The 18,500-nt window shown below is 46.6% G+C and overlaps 1 protein-coding gene across 1 annotated transcript in view; it reads left to right on the top strand.

Annotated features, from left to right (window-relative positions):
• Nucleotides 1-6,692: 6,692 nt before the first annotated feature.
• GRIN2B (glutamate ionotropic receptor NMDA type subunit 2B) overlaps nucleotides 6,693-18,500 on the top strand; it is a 207,938-nt gene continuing 196,130 nt past the window's right edge. The window contains exon 1 of the mRNA XM_088652051.1: nucleotides 6,693-7,116. Coding sequence (XP_088508177.1) covers nucleotides 6,706-7,116 — 411 coding nt within the window. The 5' untranslated portion in view covers nucleotides 6,693-6,705. The remainder of the gene's footprint in view (nucleotides 7,117-18,500) is intronic.

Raw genomic sequence — 18,500 nt, 5'->3', positions numbered from 1 at the left:
CTGTGACATAAGTTCAAACTAATTGTGGAATGTTTCATTGCTGTACTAAACCAAGCTACCTTCTATTACACAGAAAGCTGCATTTTAAGAGTGGAAGGTATGTCATTTTATAGAAAGGAATAGTGAATAATAAATAGTTTTCCTAAATTGGTACTGTTGTGTCTTTGCGAATAGACATGTTTTGCATGAAGAAAACCAATTATTCAAATATATGCTCAAGCCAAATACATATAATGCTGTATATAAGCAAAACAGAGAATTTCATTTCCAGTTTGCTGTTTCAGCTTGATTATTTTGGCCAGGGAAAGATCAAGATGCCACTTCCAAGCTTTTTTTTTTTAAGTATCACATATCTAATTCTGCACAGATGCTGAGCCCCCCACACTTGATGGGACACTTTGTTCTCAGATATGCGGTGCCTGGTTACAAAAAATAAAGTCAGAGGCAAGTATTATTACGTCTTCAAATATGTGAAAGGATCAATTGTTTTCCTTGTCTGCTGCAACACAAAACTGGAGTAAATGCTTTCCCAGATGGCTATAGCAGTGTTTTTCAACCTTTTTTGGGCAAAGGCACACTTGTTTCATGAAAAAAATCACGAGGCACACCACCATTAGAAAATGTTAAAAAATTTAACTCTGTGCCTATATTGACTATATATAAAGTAATTCTCTTGAATAGGAATCAAATAAACACAAAGAAAGTATTTTATAATTACTTTATTATGAAATAGTAAGTAAACAGAAATATGAAAAATTATAAAATACTTTATTCAGTGCGCAACCTGGGCCTGTTTGGCTGAACACAAAGCTGATATTCTGGCTGTAATCAGAATATCACGCAGGAAGAGCCCAGCTGAAAGCTACAACCAATGTGCAGCAAGACCCTGATTCCAAATCTCAATTCTAGTTGGAACTCATTGGGTGCATAGCCACAGTCGCAACCATTCTCTCTCTCTCCCTCTCCTTGCAATATAGCAAGGTAGCAACACAGAGCTATCTTGCAGAGATGCTACTAGGATTACAGAGAGGACACCCAACAAAAAGCACTTTTGAGCACCCCGAGATGCCTCATTAACCCTGGAGAAATGCAAGCTTTCACACACAAACACACACACTCCGAAAGATGCAATTGCCTTTGCAGCTCATGAGCTACCCATCGAATGCAGACTTACCCAGAAGCCCCTACCTAGTTCACGCTTCGGAGTTGCTTCCAAAGTCTGTGGGCAGCCAGTTTAAAGGGATCTCCTGCACTTGCAAGGAACGACACCCCAAACACAAAACCGGCACCTTTCCGGGGGAGGGGGGGGCAGCCGTGTCCTAGCACCGCCCCCTATTTTTCTTACCAAGTGCCTATTGTCTACCTTTCCCATTATTCACGCACAGTAATGCAACACAACAAGAACAAAAACAAATGGTTTAGGGTGGTGCAATCCTACTTCCGTACGACTCATTTACTGTAATTACATCCGAGCGGACATTGCACCCGATTTACATTGCTCCGTCCAGAAAATAAGCTTGTATTTTGTTTTTTTTCCGCACCCCAAAAATCAAGACACCCCCACCCCACCCCGTTTTGTTTTGCAACCCCCATCCCCTCCTCAATGCAAGTTGCAGGCTTTCTATGTCCGCACCTTGGTTAACCAGTCTCAGCGCGTGGGTGAAGGACGGATCCAGGGGATCCTTCTTCGCCATCAGCTCCGGCAGGTACTTCTCCTCCATGGCCCACCCGCCTGCCCGAGGGAAGGTGGGGGACCCGGGCTCGCCTAACACGCCCAACCCCCTGCGTTCGGTTTGAGGACGACGTCTCCTCCTGCTCTTCGCTGGTGTTTGAGACTCGCGCGCCAAAGTCAACGGCAAAAGGGCGGGAAGGGAGCTTGGGAGCGAGCGTTTCCCACTGCGGCGATTGGGCGTAGAGAGACGCGCGCGCGGCTGCTGTCATTCATTGAAGCGGCGCGCTCGCGCCAATTGACAGTGTGTCGAGGCTCAGGGAGCATTAAACGCCTCGCGCGCTCGCTCCCTCCCTCATTTGTTTAGTAACTAGTGGGCGAAAATTTGACATTTTTTAAAAAATCTCCCCCCCCCATTTTTCCCACGGCACACCAGGCAACATCAGTGTGCCGCGGAACAGTGGTTGAAAAACACTGGGCTATAGAGTCTGCACACAGAGGGATTGGCACAGATCATGTGTCCCTTCAGAAAGTGCTGAACCACTCCCACCTTGCTGGCTGGAACTGATGGAAGTTGTAGCCCACCATCTGGAAGGCCACAGATTCCCTGCTCCTGGCATAAACTCGTAGAGCCCTGTTTAGCAAGTCCCAACTCTTGATGCACTCTGGACTTAGAACCATAGAATTGTAGAGTTGGAAGAATCCCTGAGGGTCATCTAGTCCAACCCCCTGCAATGCAAGAATCTCACCTAAGCCCCCAAGGAATCTCAACTAAAGCATCTTTGACAATTCTGAGAGAACAGGTGAGGTCCCTGCAGACTGGAGGCAGGCAAATGTTGTGCCCATCTTCAAAAAGGGATGGGAGGGTGGAGAAGACCCAGGTAGCTACAGTACTGACAAGTCAGCTTGATGTCGATACCAGAAAGGTCCTTTGTGGTTGTTGTTTAGTCGTTTAGTCGTGTCCGACTCTTCGTGACCCCATGGACCATAGCACGCCAGGCACTCCTGTCTTCCACTGTCTCCCGCAGTTTGGTCAAACTCATGTTCGTAGCTTCGAGAACACTGTCCAACCATCTCGTCCTCTGTCGTCCCCTTCTCCTCGTGCCCTCAATCTTTCCCAACATCAGGGTCTTTTCCAGGGAGTCTTCACTTCTCATGAGGTGGCCAAAGTATTGGAGCCTCAGCTTCAAGATCTGTCCTTCCAGTGAGCACTCAGGGCTGATTTCCTTCAGAATGGATAGATTTGATCTTCTTGCAGTCCATGGGACTCTCAAGAGTCTCCTCCAGCACCACAATTCAAAAGCATCAATTCTTTGGTGATCAGCCTTCTTTATGGTCCAACACATAATTAAACTGTTGGTCTGTGAGCACTTAGAAAAGGATGCTGTGATTACTAAGACCAGGGTGCAGCTTGTGGGCCAGTTAAACGACCCCCGTGGGCCGCTTGTGGCACATGGGCCCTAGGTTGCCTACCCCTGACTAAGACCTACCGTGGGTTTCTCAAAAACAAGTCATACCAGATGAATCTCATTTCTGTTTTTGACAGAGTTGCAAGCTTGGTGGATCTGAGGAATGTTGTGGACAAAATGTTTTTTTATTTCAGTAAGGCTTTTGGCAAAGTCCTCCATGGTATTCTTGCAGAGGAGTTGTTAAAATATAGACTGGAGGAGGTAACTGTTAGGTGGATTTGTAGCTGGTTGACTGGCTGAACCCAAAGAGTGCTCACGAATGGTTCCTCATCATCCTGGGAAAAGTGACAAGTGGGGTGCCGCAGGGTGAAGAATCATACCTTTAATTTCATGGTTGTGGTGGCTGACTTGCAAACATATTGGTAGGCAGTTCAATTTTTCTTTTAAAGAAAACTTTTAATAAAATTATTCATAACTTTGATTTTAACATCTTAAACTGCTAGATAGATTTTTCCTGTTTCATATTGAAACTGTTATACCCTTAGGCTATCTCCACAAGTACCACAATATTTCTGGCTATAGATGTGGTTGAGTTATGGTTGCATTACATATTTCCCCTTTGTCCGTGTAAGTTCCTGGGCTGGTAGAATCTACCCTTTCTGCTTTAGAGAGTACTTCAATGTAGCTGCAGTGTGAAGAGATGGCTGTCAAAGCTACTCACAGCATTGCAACTAGCCGTTGCATAACCAAGTGCAATACGCTAAGAATACTAAGGGGAGTCACAGGAGAATGGCAAAAAATAACATTAAATGTGTGAAAGAGCATGTGCGGTGTGCATTAATCAGGTGTCAGAGTAGTGAGGACTGCATTTCCCTTGTAAAAGAACTTAATTTACTGACTTGTAATTAGAGGGAATAGTCCTGCTACAATGAAGTTAGCTATTCATTTTGTTACATTCTCAAAGTCATCTTTCCCCCTTTTTATTAGCTTGTTCTATGAACAGAAGTCCAGAGCAGTAAAAATCGATGGATATGTCATCCACTCATTTCTTTCAGCCTTTAAGTGGATTTGGATCCTTCTTTGAATTGTAATTATGCATTTGTTTGTTTTGTTTATAAATGACAGGACAAATGTGTACAGTCCTGAGAATGACATATTGAGGGTTACGGGTGAACTGTGCGCATGTATATTCACGTTTGATTTCAGGAGCGTTAAACTATAGCAGTGTAAATGGTAATTAAATGATCAGTGCATTACTGTATAAGCAAGATGCCTTATGAGTTCTGCTTTGAGCAAATGGAATGTTAAAAAGTTGTGTTAGGCTCTTTGTCTTTTAACCCAGGGGCTGCATCCAGGCCATGATGCCAGCCTGCTCTAGTGGCTCCACCCCTTCTGCCATTGGCAGAGCCTGGTTAGTGAAACACAAAGGAGTTAATTTGCAGCAACATTCAGCCGCCATTGCCCAGCAGCTGGTCACAGTCGGGTGACAGATACATAGGCCAGATTAGGTGCATGCAAATGTTGACTATTACTGATTCTGCCCAGTATACTGCTTTTTTCACTTCATGAACCACTTCCTCTCAGTGTGTCTAAATGAGAGAAAATGAAAAACAACAGCAAACCACCATACTGAAACTGCTCTACCACCTTTTGTTAAGGGGAGGGGGAGGAGGAAGAGAAGGAAAGCTGGAGTGATGGAGGGTGGGAGAGGTGGGGGAAGAGCTGAGAAAGTGGCACAGAGAGGGGGAGGGAGGGAGGGAGGAAGGGGAGAAGAGGAGAGGGAGAGATGAACCAGGTAGCTCCACTTGCTTTTGGCTCTGCCCATTAATGGCTCTGCCCCCCCTCTTTGACTTTTCTGTGGGTAAGCTTCCTGGATAGAAGAAATGTTTCCTCACCTTGCACTGCAGTCCTAGCAGTTACTTTATTAGTTATAGATTGCCATCAATATAAATCCAATTATTTCTTACTTTGGCTATTGACATTTATCTGGTTTGTAATGGAAATGGGGTCACGAAGAGTCGGACATGACTAAATGACTAAACAACAACAACAACAACAACAACAATGGAAATGAGTGAAGATTTGGGTGTGGGTCATGAAGCAACAAATTCCAGAGGTTCCCCTTGCATTCCTTCAATCAGCTTCTGGCATAGCAGACGGACAAGAGCTGTTTTAGTGCAATGTAATGGAAATCCCAGCACCTGGGATGTTTTGTTAAACACTGTAGATATAGAATGAGAAACTAGATCAGATCATAAATCTGAGAGGTATTTTTCAGTTATTTTAATTGGATGAGTAACATGAAACTCTAGTTTGTGCAGATGACTAGACAATACTTCTGCTTTTGCTGATACTGACTGCATCTGCGTCCACAGGGCAAACCTCACTGCTATGATTGTCAGGCTGGTAAGACAATAGTAGCAACATGTACCTTACTGAGGAGCTCTGAGGATTAATTAGTTGCTCCTTGTAAAGTGCTTTGCAGATGAAAAGAGCTCAATGTTATTAAAACAAGACACACTAAAGTATCCTGTAGGGAGTCATCTGGCACTAGCAGGGTTGCACTGATGACCTCATAGGTCTTCTTCATCACTTCAGTGCTTAGAAAAAGAAGCCAGCATTTCCAGGGAGTGAATCAAAGTTACATCAGCAGCTCCAGCTTGAAGGCTTGGAGGTAACTGATCTTCAGCCTCGAGAGCAAAAGTAATCACCTGAAGATGCTAAGAAAGGAAGATACGGTACATAACTGTGTTGTCTGCTGACTGATGTCTTCCTTCAAATAAAATTAGAATTGGCAAAAAGTTATCACTAGCAATTCTACAGCCTGAAATCTTGCATTTATCTCCACAAGGACTACATTATGGTCATGTAAATAATACTGGAAGAAAAGATACTTCAGATTGACCTGGAGTGACTGTGTTAGCTGGAGGAAGTCCTGCCTTCTTCCGCCTTTCCCCTTATCTTTAGAATCTTTTGCATAAAGGCTGGTGGAAGGTTCTTTTACAAAACTGATTGGAAGTGGACACAGATTTTGGCATAAACAAAGTGTAGATTCTGGACACGTTCATTTCAAGTGGATGAGCAGAGGACCCTGATGCTCTGTCACTGACAAACATGTAATTCTGGGTTAGAACAACAGTGTAATTATGACTTGGGTATCCTCTCTTTTTTACCACTGTCATTTAATTCTTTTTCTTGCTCTTATTATGCTTCCAGCTATACGGTAGGCTAACGTCAAAGAGCTCTCTCGTTACCACTAAATTGAAGCAACAAGTCCAGTTAATGAGCTTTAAATTGAAATTGAGAAAGAGATTGGGGGAGTGGGGCAGAATTCAATGGTAGAGTACAGACACTGCATGCAGAATGTCCTGGTTTCAGTTCCTGGGACCTCTAGTTAAAAGGAGCTTAGGTAGAAGGGCTGAGAAAAGACTCCTGCCTGAAACACTGGAGAGTTTCTGCTGTAGCCTGTGCTGAGCTAGATGGACAAATGGTCTGTTCTAGCATAAAGCAGCTGCATGTGTTCAACATGGCCAGTGCTCTGATCCACAAAGGGAGCAAATAGTAAGGAAGCTAACATGACTAATTTTCCTCTTTTTTGTCTCTTTCTAGGGAGTGCAAGAACTGAAAATGAGGCCCCTAGCAGAGTGCTATTCTTCAAAGTTCTGGCTTATGCTGGCAGTCCTGGCGACAACAGGTGGTGGGGCCTGGGCCCAAAAGAACCACCCCAGCATTGGCATTGCTGTCATCTTGGTGGGTACCTCTGACGAAGTAGCTATCACAGATGCCCACAAGAAAGATGACTTCCATCACCTCTCTCTCACGCCTCGTGTGGAACTGGTGGCCATGAATGAGACAGATCCCAAGAGCATCATCACCCGCATCTGTGATATCATGTCTGATCGGAGGGTTCAAGGTGTGGTGTTTGCTGATGACACTGACCAGGAAGCCATTGCCCAGATCCTGGACTTCATTTCTGCCCAGACCCTCACACCCATCCTAGGTATCCATGGAGGCTCTTCCATGATCATGGCAGACAAGGTAAATTATTGCTTCTTCCCATCTCAACCGTTAGAGTGGAGCTTGGAAATTAGCTTACTCGTTCACAAAATGCATACTGTTTGTTAAAGGCACTGCCAAACTTGGTCAATTGCACTGAAAGAATTCAAGCCCTGACTATCTAGATATTTGTCACTGAGGTTCTTGGAACAAGCAGCATCTTGTCCTTGGCAAGTGAGGCAGATCTGTCCTGCTTTGCTTTCTGTCAGTTATTACCAAATACCAGCTCTGCAGAATTTGGTCTATGTATTTGGCTTTGTGGGAGTGGCAGAAAAACCTTCAGAAGTTCACTGTGCTGTCCCTCACCTTCTGTGACCTTGCACAGTTACAATTCAAGGCCGAGGACATTCTGTTGGTGTGGCAATCATTATGCCCCATTTTAACCACTCATTTGCCAGTGTTATGGCTCATAATACCAGGCTAAAAACAATTAAAGGAATGTTGTTAAAAATAATGCACGGGGGTGTCAACTGGGGAGAGTGTGTGTGTGCCCTGGGTCTGCCACCAACATCTCTCCATGTGCTACCCTGCCACCTCCTCGCCTGATGTGCAAAGATCTGAAGGAGGGCTCTAAATGCCTTCAGTTGAACATGGCTAGAATCTTCTCCCAGATTTTTAAAAAAGACCCTGAGCAACCAGGGTGCCCAATAGAAGAGAACATTCTAACTATGTTCATTACTTAGTGTTATGTACTGAGCTGAATCCTAGAACAATAGGATTCAGAATCAGCGGGAGCTACCCAATCCAACTCCAGGTGGAAGTGAATCCGCAACCTGATTGGCCTGCTGGAGCAGCCAATCAGGCGGCTGGCAGAAGCGAATCTGCTACCTGATTGGCCTGTAGGAGCAGCCAATCAGGCTGCAGGCAGAAGTCAATCCACAATATAATTGGCCCACAGGTGTAGCCCTGAAGTAGCCAATCACGCAAGGCCCATTGTGTAAATAATGTATATAAGCAGATGGTTTTGGGAAAAGAGCCATTCTTCTTCTCCTCTTCTCCTTGATGACTATGAGCTGAATAAAGAGCATGAAATTCACTCTCGACTCCGAGTACATTTCACTGGCGACGAAGGTGGGATCCTGCTGAGCTGACCGCCACCACGCACTGCACCGCAGCACCGCCACCTGCTGCACCGCTGCATCGCACTGTGCATCCAGGCTTCAGCTCCAGGACCCAAGGAACCCAGAATGGCAACCGACAGCAGCTTCTCGCCATTCAAACCAGCATCAGGAGACTGGGAAGGGTACGCCGCCCGTTTCAACTTCCTCCTGCAAGCGAAAGAAGTCACCAACGATGCCATGAAGAGGGCGACATTCTTCAGCGTCTGTGGAGAGGAGACGTTTGAAATCGCCCGGGCTCTCCTTGCACCTAGAGATGTCGCTACCGTCTCTTACAAAACAATAATGGAACGGCTGAAGGAGCACTTCTCACCACAGCCCTCGGTGGTAGCTTGCCGAAATGCCTTCTACGCAAAGCGGCAAGCCCCGGGGGAAACCATAACTGGGTTTGTGACCTCCCTCCGCCAAGCCGCCCGGCTATGCAACTTCTCAGAGTTGGAGAACATGCTTCGTGACCGCCTCGTCGGTGGCCTGAGGGACGAGATGTTGCAACGACGCCTCTACGCCAAAAAAGACCTCACGTTCCAGATTGCTCTGGAGGAAGCCCTGGCAACCGAAGCCGCCGAGAGGTCAACGCAAGAGGCACGACCGGCCCCGCCATCCCAACCGAGGGTCTACCACGAAGACCTCACCGACGAATCCGAATCTGACAGGGAGGAAGTACACCGAGTACAGCGGCGCACTCAAGCAGCACACACACCACAGCAGCCTCGACGAGAAGGAGGGAACTGTGCAAGCTGCGGGGAGAACCACGAGAGGAGGACCTGTCGTTTCCGCAACGCAGAGTGCAGGCAGTGCAGAAAATTGGGACACATCGCCCGGGTGTGTCGGGCTCGACTCACCCGTCGACAAGCATCAGATGACCGACCCAGGAGCCCCAGGTCACACGGCACCATGCACCAAGGCAACTCGACGGAGATCACGGACTACCAGGTATTCCAGTTGCCCCATCCCAGCACAGAGAAAATTTATATAGAGGTACAGATAGAGGGAGCCCCATGCCGCATGGAACTGGACACGGGTTCAACTCTATCCATAATCTCGGCCCGAACATTAAGGGAACTGTGCCCTAATGGGGGTCCCAAACTAAGGCCGGCCCCATTCACCCTCCGGGACTTCCAGAAACGTAAGGTCCCTACAATGGGGGTGGGGACCTTCAGGGTGCAATATCGAGGGCGAAAGCAACAATTGGACTTGCTGGTAGTTAAGGGCCCCTACGTTAGCTTACTGGGACTGGCATGGTTTGGACCTCTGGGGCTAGCCGTTACCGGGGTGAACCGCACTAGCTTACAAGTGGACGTGGACGCCATATGCAAAGAGTTTCCAGGGGTTTTCGATGGGGCATTGGGACGATATACAGGACCCCCCATTGCCCTACAGCTAGACCCCGCTGTACGACCCATCAGGCACAAGGCCCGCCGGGTCCCGTTCGCCCTGAAACCCCGCATAGACGAGGAATTGGACCGGCTCGTGGAGCAAGGAGTGCTGGAGCCGGTGCCCAACGCCCCCTGGGAAACTCCAATTGTCACACCCGTCAAGCCTAACGGTTCGGTCCGCATCTGTGCAGACTACAAATGCACCATAAACAAGGCTCTCACGGCCCATGCATACCCAGTGCCAGTGGTCAGCCATGTCCTCGCCACCCTGGCTGGGTCAAAAATCTTTGGCAAACTGGACTTGGCCCAAGCGTATCAACAGTTGCCTGTGGACGAAGCCACAGCAGAGGCTCAGACGATTGTGACGCACAGAGGGGCATTCAGAGTAAAGCGGCTGCAATTTGGCGTTAGCGTGGCACCAGGCATATTCCAGAATTTAATGGACTCTCTCCTTAAAGGGATTCCTGGCGTCACCCCTTTCTTCGATGATGTACTGATCGCCGGGCCCACACCAGAGGAATTTGAGGACCGCCTCCGCTCCGTCCTGCACCGTTTCCAGACGGCGGGCCTCAAGGTGAAGCGGGAAAAGTGTTTACTGGGAGTGCCGCAGGTGGACTTTCTGGGATTTAAGGTGGATGCAGAAGGGGTCCATCCAACCGGTGACAAGGTACGGGCCATTTGTGAGGCCCCAGCGCCCAAGAGCAAGCCCGAACTTCAGTCATTCTTGGGACTATTGAACTTTTACCATGCCTTCCTTCCCCATAAGGCAGCGGTAGCGGAGCCCCTACACAGACTCCTAGATAAAAGGGCCCCTTGGGTGTGGGGCCAGAGACAAAGGGCCGCATTCCAGGCAGTCAAGGACTTGCTCGTCTCGAACTCGGTCTTGGCACACTTCGACGAGAGGCTGCCAGTGGTGCTGGCATGCGACGCCTCTCCCTATGGCATCGGCGCTGTCCTGGGACACCAACTCCCGGATGGAAGAGAGGTGCCGGTGGCATACTTCTCCCAGACTCTTGCTGCAGCCGAACGAAACTACTCACAGATTGACAAGGAGGGTCTGGCAATCGTGAAGGGCGTAAAAAAATTCCATGATTTCTTGTACGGGCGGCCCTTTACCATAGTGACTGACCACAAGCCGTTGCTGGGCCTGTTTGCCCCCGAGAAGCAGACCCCCCAAGTGTTGTCTCCACGTGTCCTCAGGTGGTCAATTTTCCTTGCCGGCTACCAGTATGCACTAATCCACCGCCCTGGGAAGGCGATGGGCCACGCAGACGCCCTCAGCAGGCTACCACTACCAGAAACAGGCCCCGACCCAGCGCCTGCGCAAGAGGTTATGACCCTGGAGCTGCTTCCCGACCGACCCATTCAGGCACAAGAAGTTGCGCACCATTCCACAAAAGATAGGGTCATCTCCCGGGTCCTGGACTGGGTGTGGCGAGGATGGCCCAGCAGCAGCCCCGGGCCAGAATTCGCCGGCTACACAAACCGCAAACATGAACTGTCGGCCCACAAGGGGTGCCTGTTATGGGGAAGCAGGGTTGTTGTTCCCCAGCCCCTCCGCAAAAGGGTCCTTACAGCCCTTCACGAGACACACCCAGGGGTAGTGAGGATGAAGGCCCTTGCCAGGAGTTATGTGTGGTGGCCGGGGATTGACAGAGAGATAGAGGCCTGGGTCCAACACTGCAAGACCTGCCAAGAATCCCGCCCGGATCCCCCAAGGGCCCCAGTCCAGCCCTGGGAGTCCGCCCGACATCCATGGTCACGCTTGCACGTGGACTTCGCTGGCCCCTTCCAGGGAAAAACATTCTTCATAGTGGTGGATTCCTACACCAAATGGCTGGAGGTCGCACTGGTACCGTCCACTTCTACGGCGGCAGCCATCCGGGTACTACGTAAGCTTTTTGCAACCCACGGGCTCCCTGACACCCTCGTCTCGGACAATGGAACCGCATTCACGTCAGAGGAGTTCCAGACCTTCACAGCGCAGAACGCCATCCGCCACATCCGCTCAGCACCATTCCACCCTGCCACCAATGGCCAAGCGGAGCGCATGGTGCGGACCACCAAGGACAGCCTCCGCCGCATGACACAAGGGGACTGGGAATACCGCCTTGCCGCATTTCTTCTAGCACAGCACAGCACCCCAAGCACAACGACGGGCCGGAGCCCAGCTGAACTACTAATGGGCCGGCGCCTTGCAACTAGACTGGACCGACTTCACCCCGACAGAGCTCAGGATGAGGTAGTGGTGGGGAAAGGCAGGAACCCCCGGACATTTGTGGCCCAGGACGCAGTGTACGCAAAGAATTTTGGGGCAGGCCCAGCATGGGTACCCGCCACAGTCACCAAGGTGACCGGTCCCGTGTCGTACGAGGTACTAACGGAAGGGGGGCAATGTTGGCGCCGCCACTGCGACCAGCTACGGCGACGATTCCCAGGAGGAACCCGGGAGGAGAGCGGGACAGAGGGGTGGGCAGGGGAAGCAGAAGCAGTAGGCACAGAGGGGCGCCCCGAGGCTGGAAGGACACCGGAACCAGAGCCACAACCTAGTGGTTCAGTGGCGCCAGACCAGACAGCCCCGGCACAGCCAGCAGCCTCGGAACACGAGCCAGAACCAGAACCCCTGACCAAGGAACACCCCAGGCCACAACGCACACGGAGGCGGCCAGCAGACCTTGGGGACTACGAATGCAACTTCCCGGGCAGGACTGGAACTTAGAGGGGAGGGGTGTTATGTACTGAGCTGAATCCTAGAACAATAGGATTCAGAATCAGCGGGAGCTACCCAATCCAACTCCAGGTGGAAGTGAATCCGCAACCTGATTGGCCTGCTGGAGCAGCCAATCAGGCGGCTGGCAGAAGCGAATCTGCTACCTGATTGGCCTGTAGGAGCAGCCAATCAGGCTGCAGGCAGAAGTCAATCCACAATATAATTGGCCCACAGGTGTAGCCCTGAAGTAGCCAATCACGCAAGGCCCATTGTGTAAATAATGTATATAAGCAGATGGTTTTGGGAAAAGAGCCATTCTTCTTCTCCTCTTCTCCTTGATGACTATGAGCTGAATAAAGAGCATGAAATTCACTCTCGACTCCGAGTACATTTCACTTAGCATCTTCTCCTGCAGAAGATCAGGAGAGGATGGGGAGGTGCACATAGGGATGTTTGCATGCCAGCATTCCCTACCCAGGGACAACTACACTACCAAACCAAGAAAGCGTGAGCACATACATCCTGTAGACCTATGACATCCTCCCACACCCATAAGAAGCCTTGCTTATTTTAATTGCTTTTTCTTTAAGAAGAGCATTAAGAAACCAGGATGATAAAACTGGAAGTGCCTCAGATAATCTGATTTTCCCACCAAAGACTACAGGAATATGTATTTTGGTTTCACAAAACTGTCATGGACAAACCATTGATAAAAACAGCTTTCCTGCAAAACATTCATTAGTTTTAAACACGTGTAAAAAACAAAACCAGAAAATGGAATTGGTTTAACTTAATATTCCCCTGTCCCCAGGGGCAGTTTTGAGGAAGTTCAGTGATAACCCAGAGCATCTACACATATACATATATCCAGTGCTTTTTTTCTGGGGGGGACGCAGGGGTACACATACCCCTAAACATTTTGTGAATCTTAGTTTGGCCTCGTTGAGGGGCAGTATTTCAATATGAGTAGGAAAATGAGAGTACCCCTAAACATTTTTTAAAGAAAAAAAGCTCTGCATTTATCAGGAGACATGAGTAGTTTTTTTGTACTTTGTAGATTATGATGATAAACATGTGCTTTCAGAGACTCATAGAACTGGGTCCACAGATGAACTTGCTCATTCTATGCCCAGAGGATTGACAATCCACACGTTACAGATATCAGTCTATATAACTGGAATTGTGATGTGTCATAAACACAGAGCAAGTCCACTCTAGAAAGTGTGGCCATTTTGTAGTCATTCATTCTTGTCCCCAATCTGCTTTAATATGTGAAGCTCCCCACTTTATGGTGTTAGCCCTCTCCCCCAATTCGTTTGTAGAGTACTACCACTGTATCTAAGATTAAAAAGTCAATCTCATAAGGTAAGTTCTCAGTTCTGGTATTCATCTGTTGCTCTTCTGTATACCTAGTCTACCATGAAGAGGTCTTTCTAGAATGTGGACAATGGTAAAGGATATTCAATCTACCAGCAGTTTGTATACAGCTAACTATGTTTTTGATCCCAATAGCATAATATATATCTAAGACATATGTTGCCTTGTTTCCTCTTTCCCTTCCAGCCGAAGAGTCTCAAGTGAAAACCAACATGTTTATTCTATGTGTCCCTCCAGATTGGTGTTTTATTTTGGGTGTATTCTGCAACATGCTCTTAACAATAGTGCGTTAGTGGTCGATTTATTCTGCTTTCTTCTCAATGCATCTCCATTACTACCACATTATTATTTTCTACTGGACAAAAATAAATAACCAGAACATTTGTGATATGAAAAGTTACTGGATTTTTAGCATGAAGCTACAGGGAATGTGTTGATTGGAAATGAAGCAGTATGACCACTCCAAAACCTTTGCAGGAACAAACAGTATTAAAAGCGGGATTGTCTACATAATGTATGGCATTATGAGCACAAATAATCATAAATGTGCAATAAAAAAACTTCTGAAGTCTTGCGTCTCTAGTGCAATGCCATAGGACCCTTTTATACATCCAGTAGAAAAAAGTAGCAGAGCTTTTCTGGATTGCCCCACTTCAGGCTGTAGGTGGGGGAGGCTGCATGTTTGAATGCTATCCTATGGATGAAATCCCCTGAAAATAAGAGACCCCCCCCCATACACTATGTCAGGGAGAAGGCTAGGTTGAATCAATCTCTCCAACATACTAGTTTTGTATGTGCAATAAGTTTTAAAGATGGGAAGTGGTCAAAGCGGTGTTTCCTGCCATCTGCATCCTAGAGTGATACAATCCTGGAAAAGATTTGCCATCTGATTTTGCTAAGCATATAAGCTGGCACATACTGCTTTGCATTACTGGATATTATATCACGGTGGGACGCTGAGGATAGCTGAGAGATGGAGGAGCTATGTTCCTCTGGACTGCCTGGCTGAAAGATAAAATGGCACTGGCAGCTATAAGGACTTGAGCCCAGGGAGCCATTGTCTTACAGTCATGTCCATTGTATAAGCTGGTGTCAATGTCATTTCTGGGTTAAGCACTCATAGAGCTATGTTCTCACCATGCTGCAGAGAGACCTAGTGGGGCACAACTTCCTTCCCTTCCCACCAGGACATGCAATGAACTGGTTGGGCAGTGGGCATGGGTTTTCCCCTTCTGCACACCTAGAAACATGCACCAACAGTTTCTGTGGCCCAAATATGCTTCACCAAGAATTTGGTTGAGGTGAGGAAATACACACACACAGGTTGTTGTTGTTTTTTTTTTAAAAAAAATCAGTTTGTGATTGCAGCTTCTTCTTTCTACCACCTGTTGGATTGACTGCTAGGTGAAAGACTATGAGACTTCCACTGACTTATGGGAGGATCTGATCAGGAGTTGGGGGACTTCCAGCTGAATTGAAAATCCTGCTGGGCATCTTCAGCATATCACCCCTCGTGGCTTTCCATGAACCTGGATCTGTAATGTAGACACATGGCCCAGCAGGAAACAGGGTGGTATTCAATTAAGTTTTACTTAGAGAAGGCCTATTGATATTAATGAACATAGTTTAGTCATGTTTATTAATTTCTACTCCAAGTAAAGCTTAGTTGAATTCCACCACCAGAGCATACTGGTCTCAAAATATCAGCACTGTTTGCCAATTCACTATGCATCCCAATTGAAGGTGTTAATGTTGACATATAAAGTCCTAAATGACTTGGTCCCCAAATATCTGAAGGCTTGCCTCCTCCCAAATCTACTTGCCTTGATATTAACATCACCAGGGGAGGCCCAGTTGGTCATGCCACCACCTGCTGTGGTTCAAGGAGTCTGCAGCACATGATAGGGTCTTCTCCTTGGTGGGCCATAGGTTGTGGAATGAGTTTCCCTCTAAGTTGGGTCTTGTACTACCGTAGCACAATAAACTTTTCAGTGATTGATCAAGACACAGCTGTTTTCCCAGGCCTCTGGTTGAATGGATGACTTCCTTCTTTCAGCACTGCTGTTTACCCCTGTTATGTGTTTCTGTTTTGTTATTCAGAAATTGGACATCGTTGCTGTTTTATTTATTTCAATTCTACATTGGACTTATTTTAATTATGGCATTTTTGTAACCTGCCCTGAGACTCTTTGCTGAAGAGCAGGCTATAACTAAAATTAGGTAAATAATAAGCAGTGGAGGCAGACTAGCAGTCCTTGAGTGGGAGCAGAAAGTGGTACAGGCTAGGAATCCAATTAAGAAATTTATTCAAGGGAAGTATAAAAAGGGGGAAATGGGGGAAACACTGAGTATGAACCATCAAAAGGAAAATAAAAAACACCAACTCAACCAGAATATTTGTCTACATATTTAGTCTTATACTAGGCAAACTCACGTAGCAAAGACTTTTGTTGAGGGTTACTTCCACACACATTTGGTAATTTGTGGAGATGCTGGAAAAATGAGTGACAAAGTAAAGGAGCATGATGTTATATTTTATGCTGCTTAATTGAGGTGATAGAAATTGATAGCTAGAAGAGCAATTGACCAATGGGAGGCATGCAGGCAGGGGATGCTGGAGGAACAGGAAATAAATGCCAGCAATTGCCTCTAGAAGATGAGAATTAGGATGAAGATGGGTATGATTTTCCTCGTATACTGGTGCAGAGTCAAAGGGTTGCTGGTTATGTATGTGACTGGCAGAACAATATGATATGGAGCCTGCTTTCAGCCAACTATATGGAAAATTTAGAACGTTAGGCTTCACAGGTTCCAGCATTCTTGACAGTTGCATATTTTGGAGCCTTTACATTGCCACAGCACTGCAAGACAGCTTTAGGGCTTTCTCAAATGAGGCATGCATATTGTCCAAGAGTAGCCTGCCATAGATGTATCATAGTACATACTCCAGGGAAATAATGTTGGATTTATTCCCTGATTAAAGGAGCCCAGAGGAAATTTCTTTTTTATTCACTTTGCCCTGAAACTATGTTGAATAGAGGGTACGAACAGCAAAGGAGTAATGTTCAGGCTAGATGCCAGTTGTCATGACTTTCTTTACAGGGGACTTGGGTCTGCTGAATTTGATAGAATTTGATAGGCTATTAAATAAATAATCAATGGTAGAATGTCCAGTTGCAAATCTAGCTGGAGAATTTGATCAAGTGAGACTTACTCTTCTACATACCTGTCCTTGTGAATGTAAATTATCACTCTTAATACTTTGTGTTGCCTCGTAATTTTGATGAAAAATACTAGTAGAGGACAGGCTTCCAAAAGAAGATGAAGGTGAAATAGCATATCTGCCACTAACATTTGTCAGAGGAAAACATGTCTTCTTTAAAATTAAGTAAGCCAAGCATACATAGTGTAGTAATGAAAATGCCAACTTCATGCTAATCTAGTGTATACTCTGCCAAATGATTTATAAATATTAGTTTCATCATCAACACAGTCTTGCAGCATGGTAAAGAGTAACAAATTTATTATGGCATAATCTTCCTTTAATCCACTAAAGTTTATAACATGTTAAATGTGTTGGTCTTTAAAGTGCTACAAGAGTCATGTTTTTGTTGCAACAGACTCATATGGCCACTGTTTTAGAAGCTGTTAACGTGGAAGGTCTTATAATGGCACAATGTATAGTTTCCTATAGCCCACAAATACTTTTTCATGCATTTTGCAAATGTATGCATTTTGTATTGTCACTTGGCATGATGTGCTCTTACCTTTTCCAGATGAAAAACCTAAGAAACAGAAGCAGGAAGCAGAGCATGAAGCAAGCAAACACTTTGAAACACAAAGTTAGGTACCGAAGCAACATAGGGCTTGCCTACACTTCTGCTTGTCCTATGCCTAGAAGGCATGACTCTGAGCAGTTTTCTGCTTATCCCAGTGGTTCTCAGACTTTTTTCTCTGGGCCACACTTACAGAATAAAAATAATGTTTTGCATTATTTAGGATGAAATTGTAAAATGGTGATTTTTATCTTCAATGTATTAAATGTTTCCTCTGCTGCTGGTGAACCCACTTCGATTCAGTGAAGATAAGGGCATGTATAGATAGTGTTTATGTGTGCGTGTGACCACACACACACAACTGTTGGGGAGATTGGATAGGGGTAGTCAGGTGTCCTCACGCACTGCAGTCCTTTGGGAGTGGCATCTGTGTTTAATGTGTGTGTGTGTGTGTGTGATATGGTATGAATTGGTCAGGCCTCTTAATGTGGCTCTCGGTAATATCACTGAAGCCCATGCTGATGTTCACATGTGAGAAAGAAAATATTTGAGCTTGCAAATGGCTCTTAGCCAGTCAAAGATAGGATGGGTAGATCAAAGTTTGTGGAAGTGCAGCTCTCCTACAGTTCCCCAGCAAAGTGTTCAGAGTATAACAACCAAGACAACATTAACTAATATGGCTAAAGTGAACAAAAACCTCTTAAAACACACATTTGCTACAATATGGAAAGCTAACATGAAACCCTACAGAACTGCAGCTTCAGTTAATGTGATGGTCTGATGCTCAGACCTGGCCTCTTAAGGACATTGCGAATGGGGCAGCCAGGCAGGGGGAGAAACAAGTCTTGTCTCCGGCTCCCACAGTGCATTGCCATGGACTCTGAATGCATTCTGTTGTATTGCACACCTTCCTGCCTGCCAAGCCCTGCAGTCAATCTACAACTGGATCTGCACATACTGGGTCTGCAGCAAGGGACAGAGATTCCACACTTACCTTTTGCCCACTCTT

This window comes from Zootoca vivipara, chromosome 9 (assembly GCF_965207765.1).
Source record: "Zootoca vivipara chromosome 9, rZooViv2.hap1.1, whole genome shotgun sequence".
NCBI lineage: Eukaryota > Metazoa > Chordata > Lepidosauria > Squamata > Lacertidae > Zootoca > Zootoca vivipara.
The sequence above is the reverse complement of the archived record's forward strand: the minus strand, read 5'-3'. Positions and strand labels throughout refer to the sequence as shown.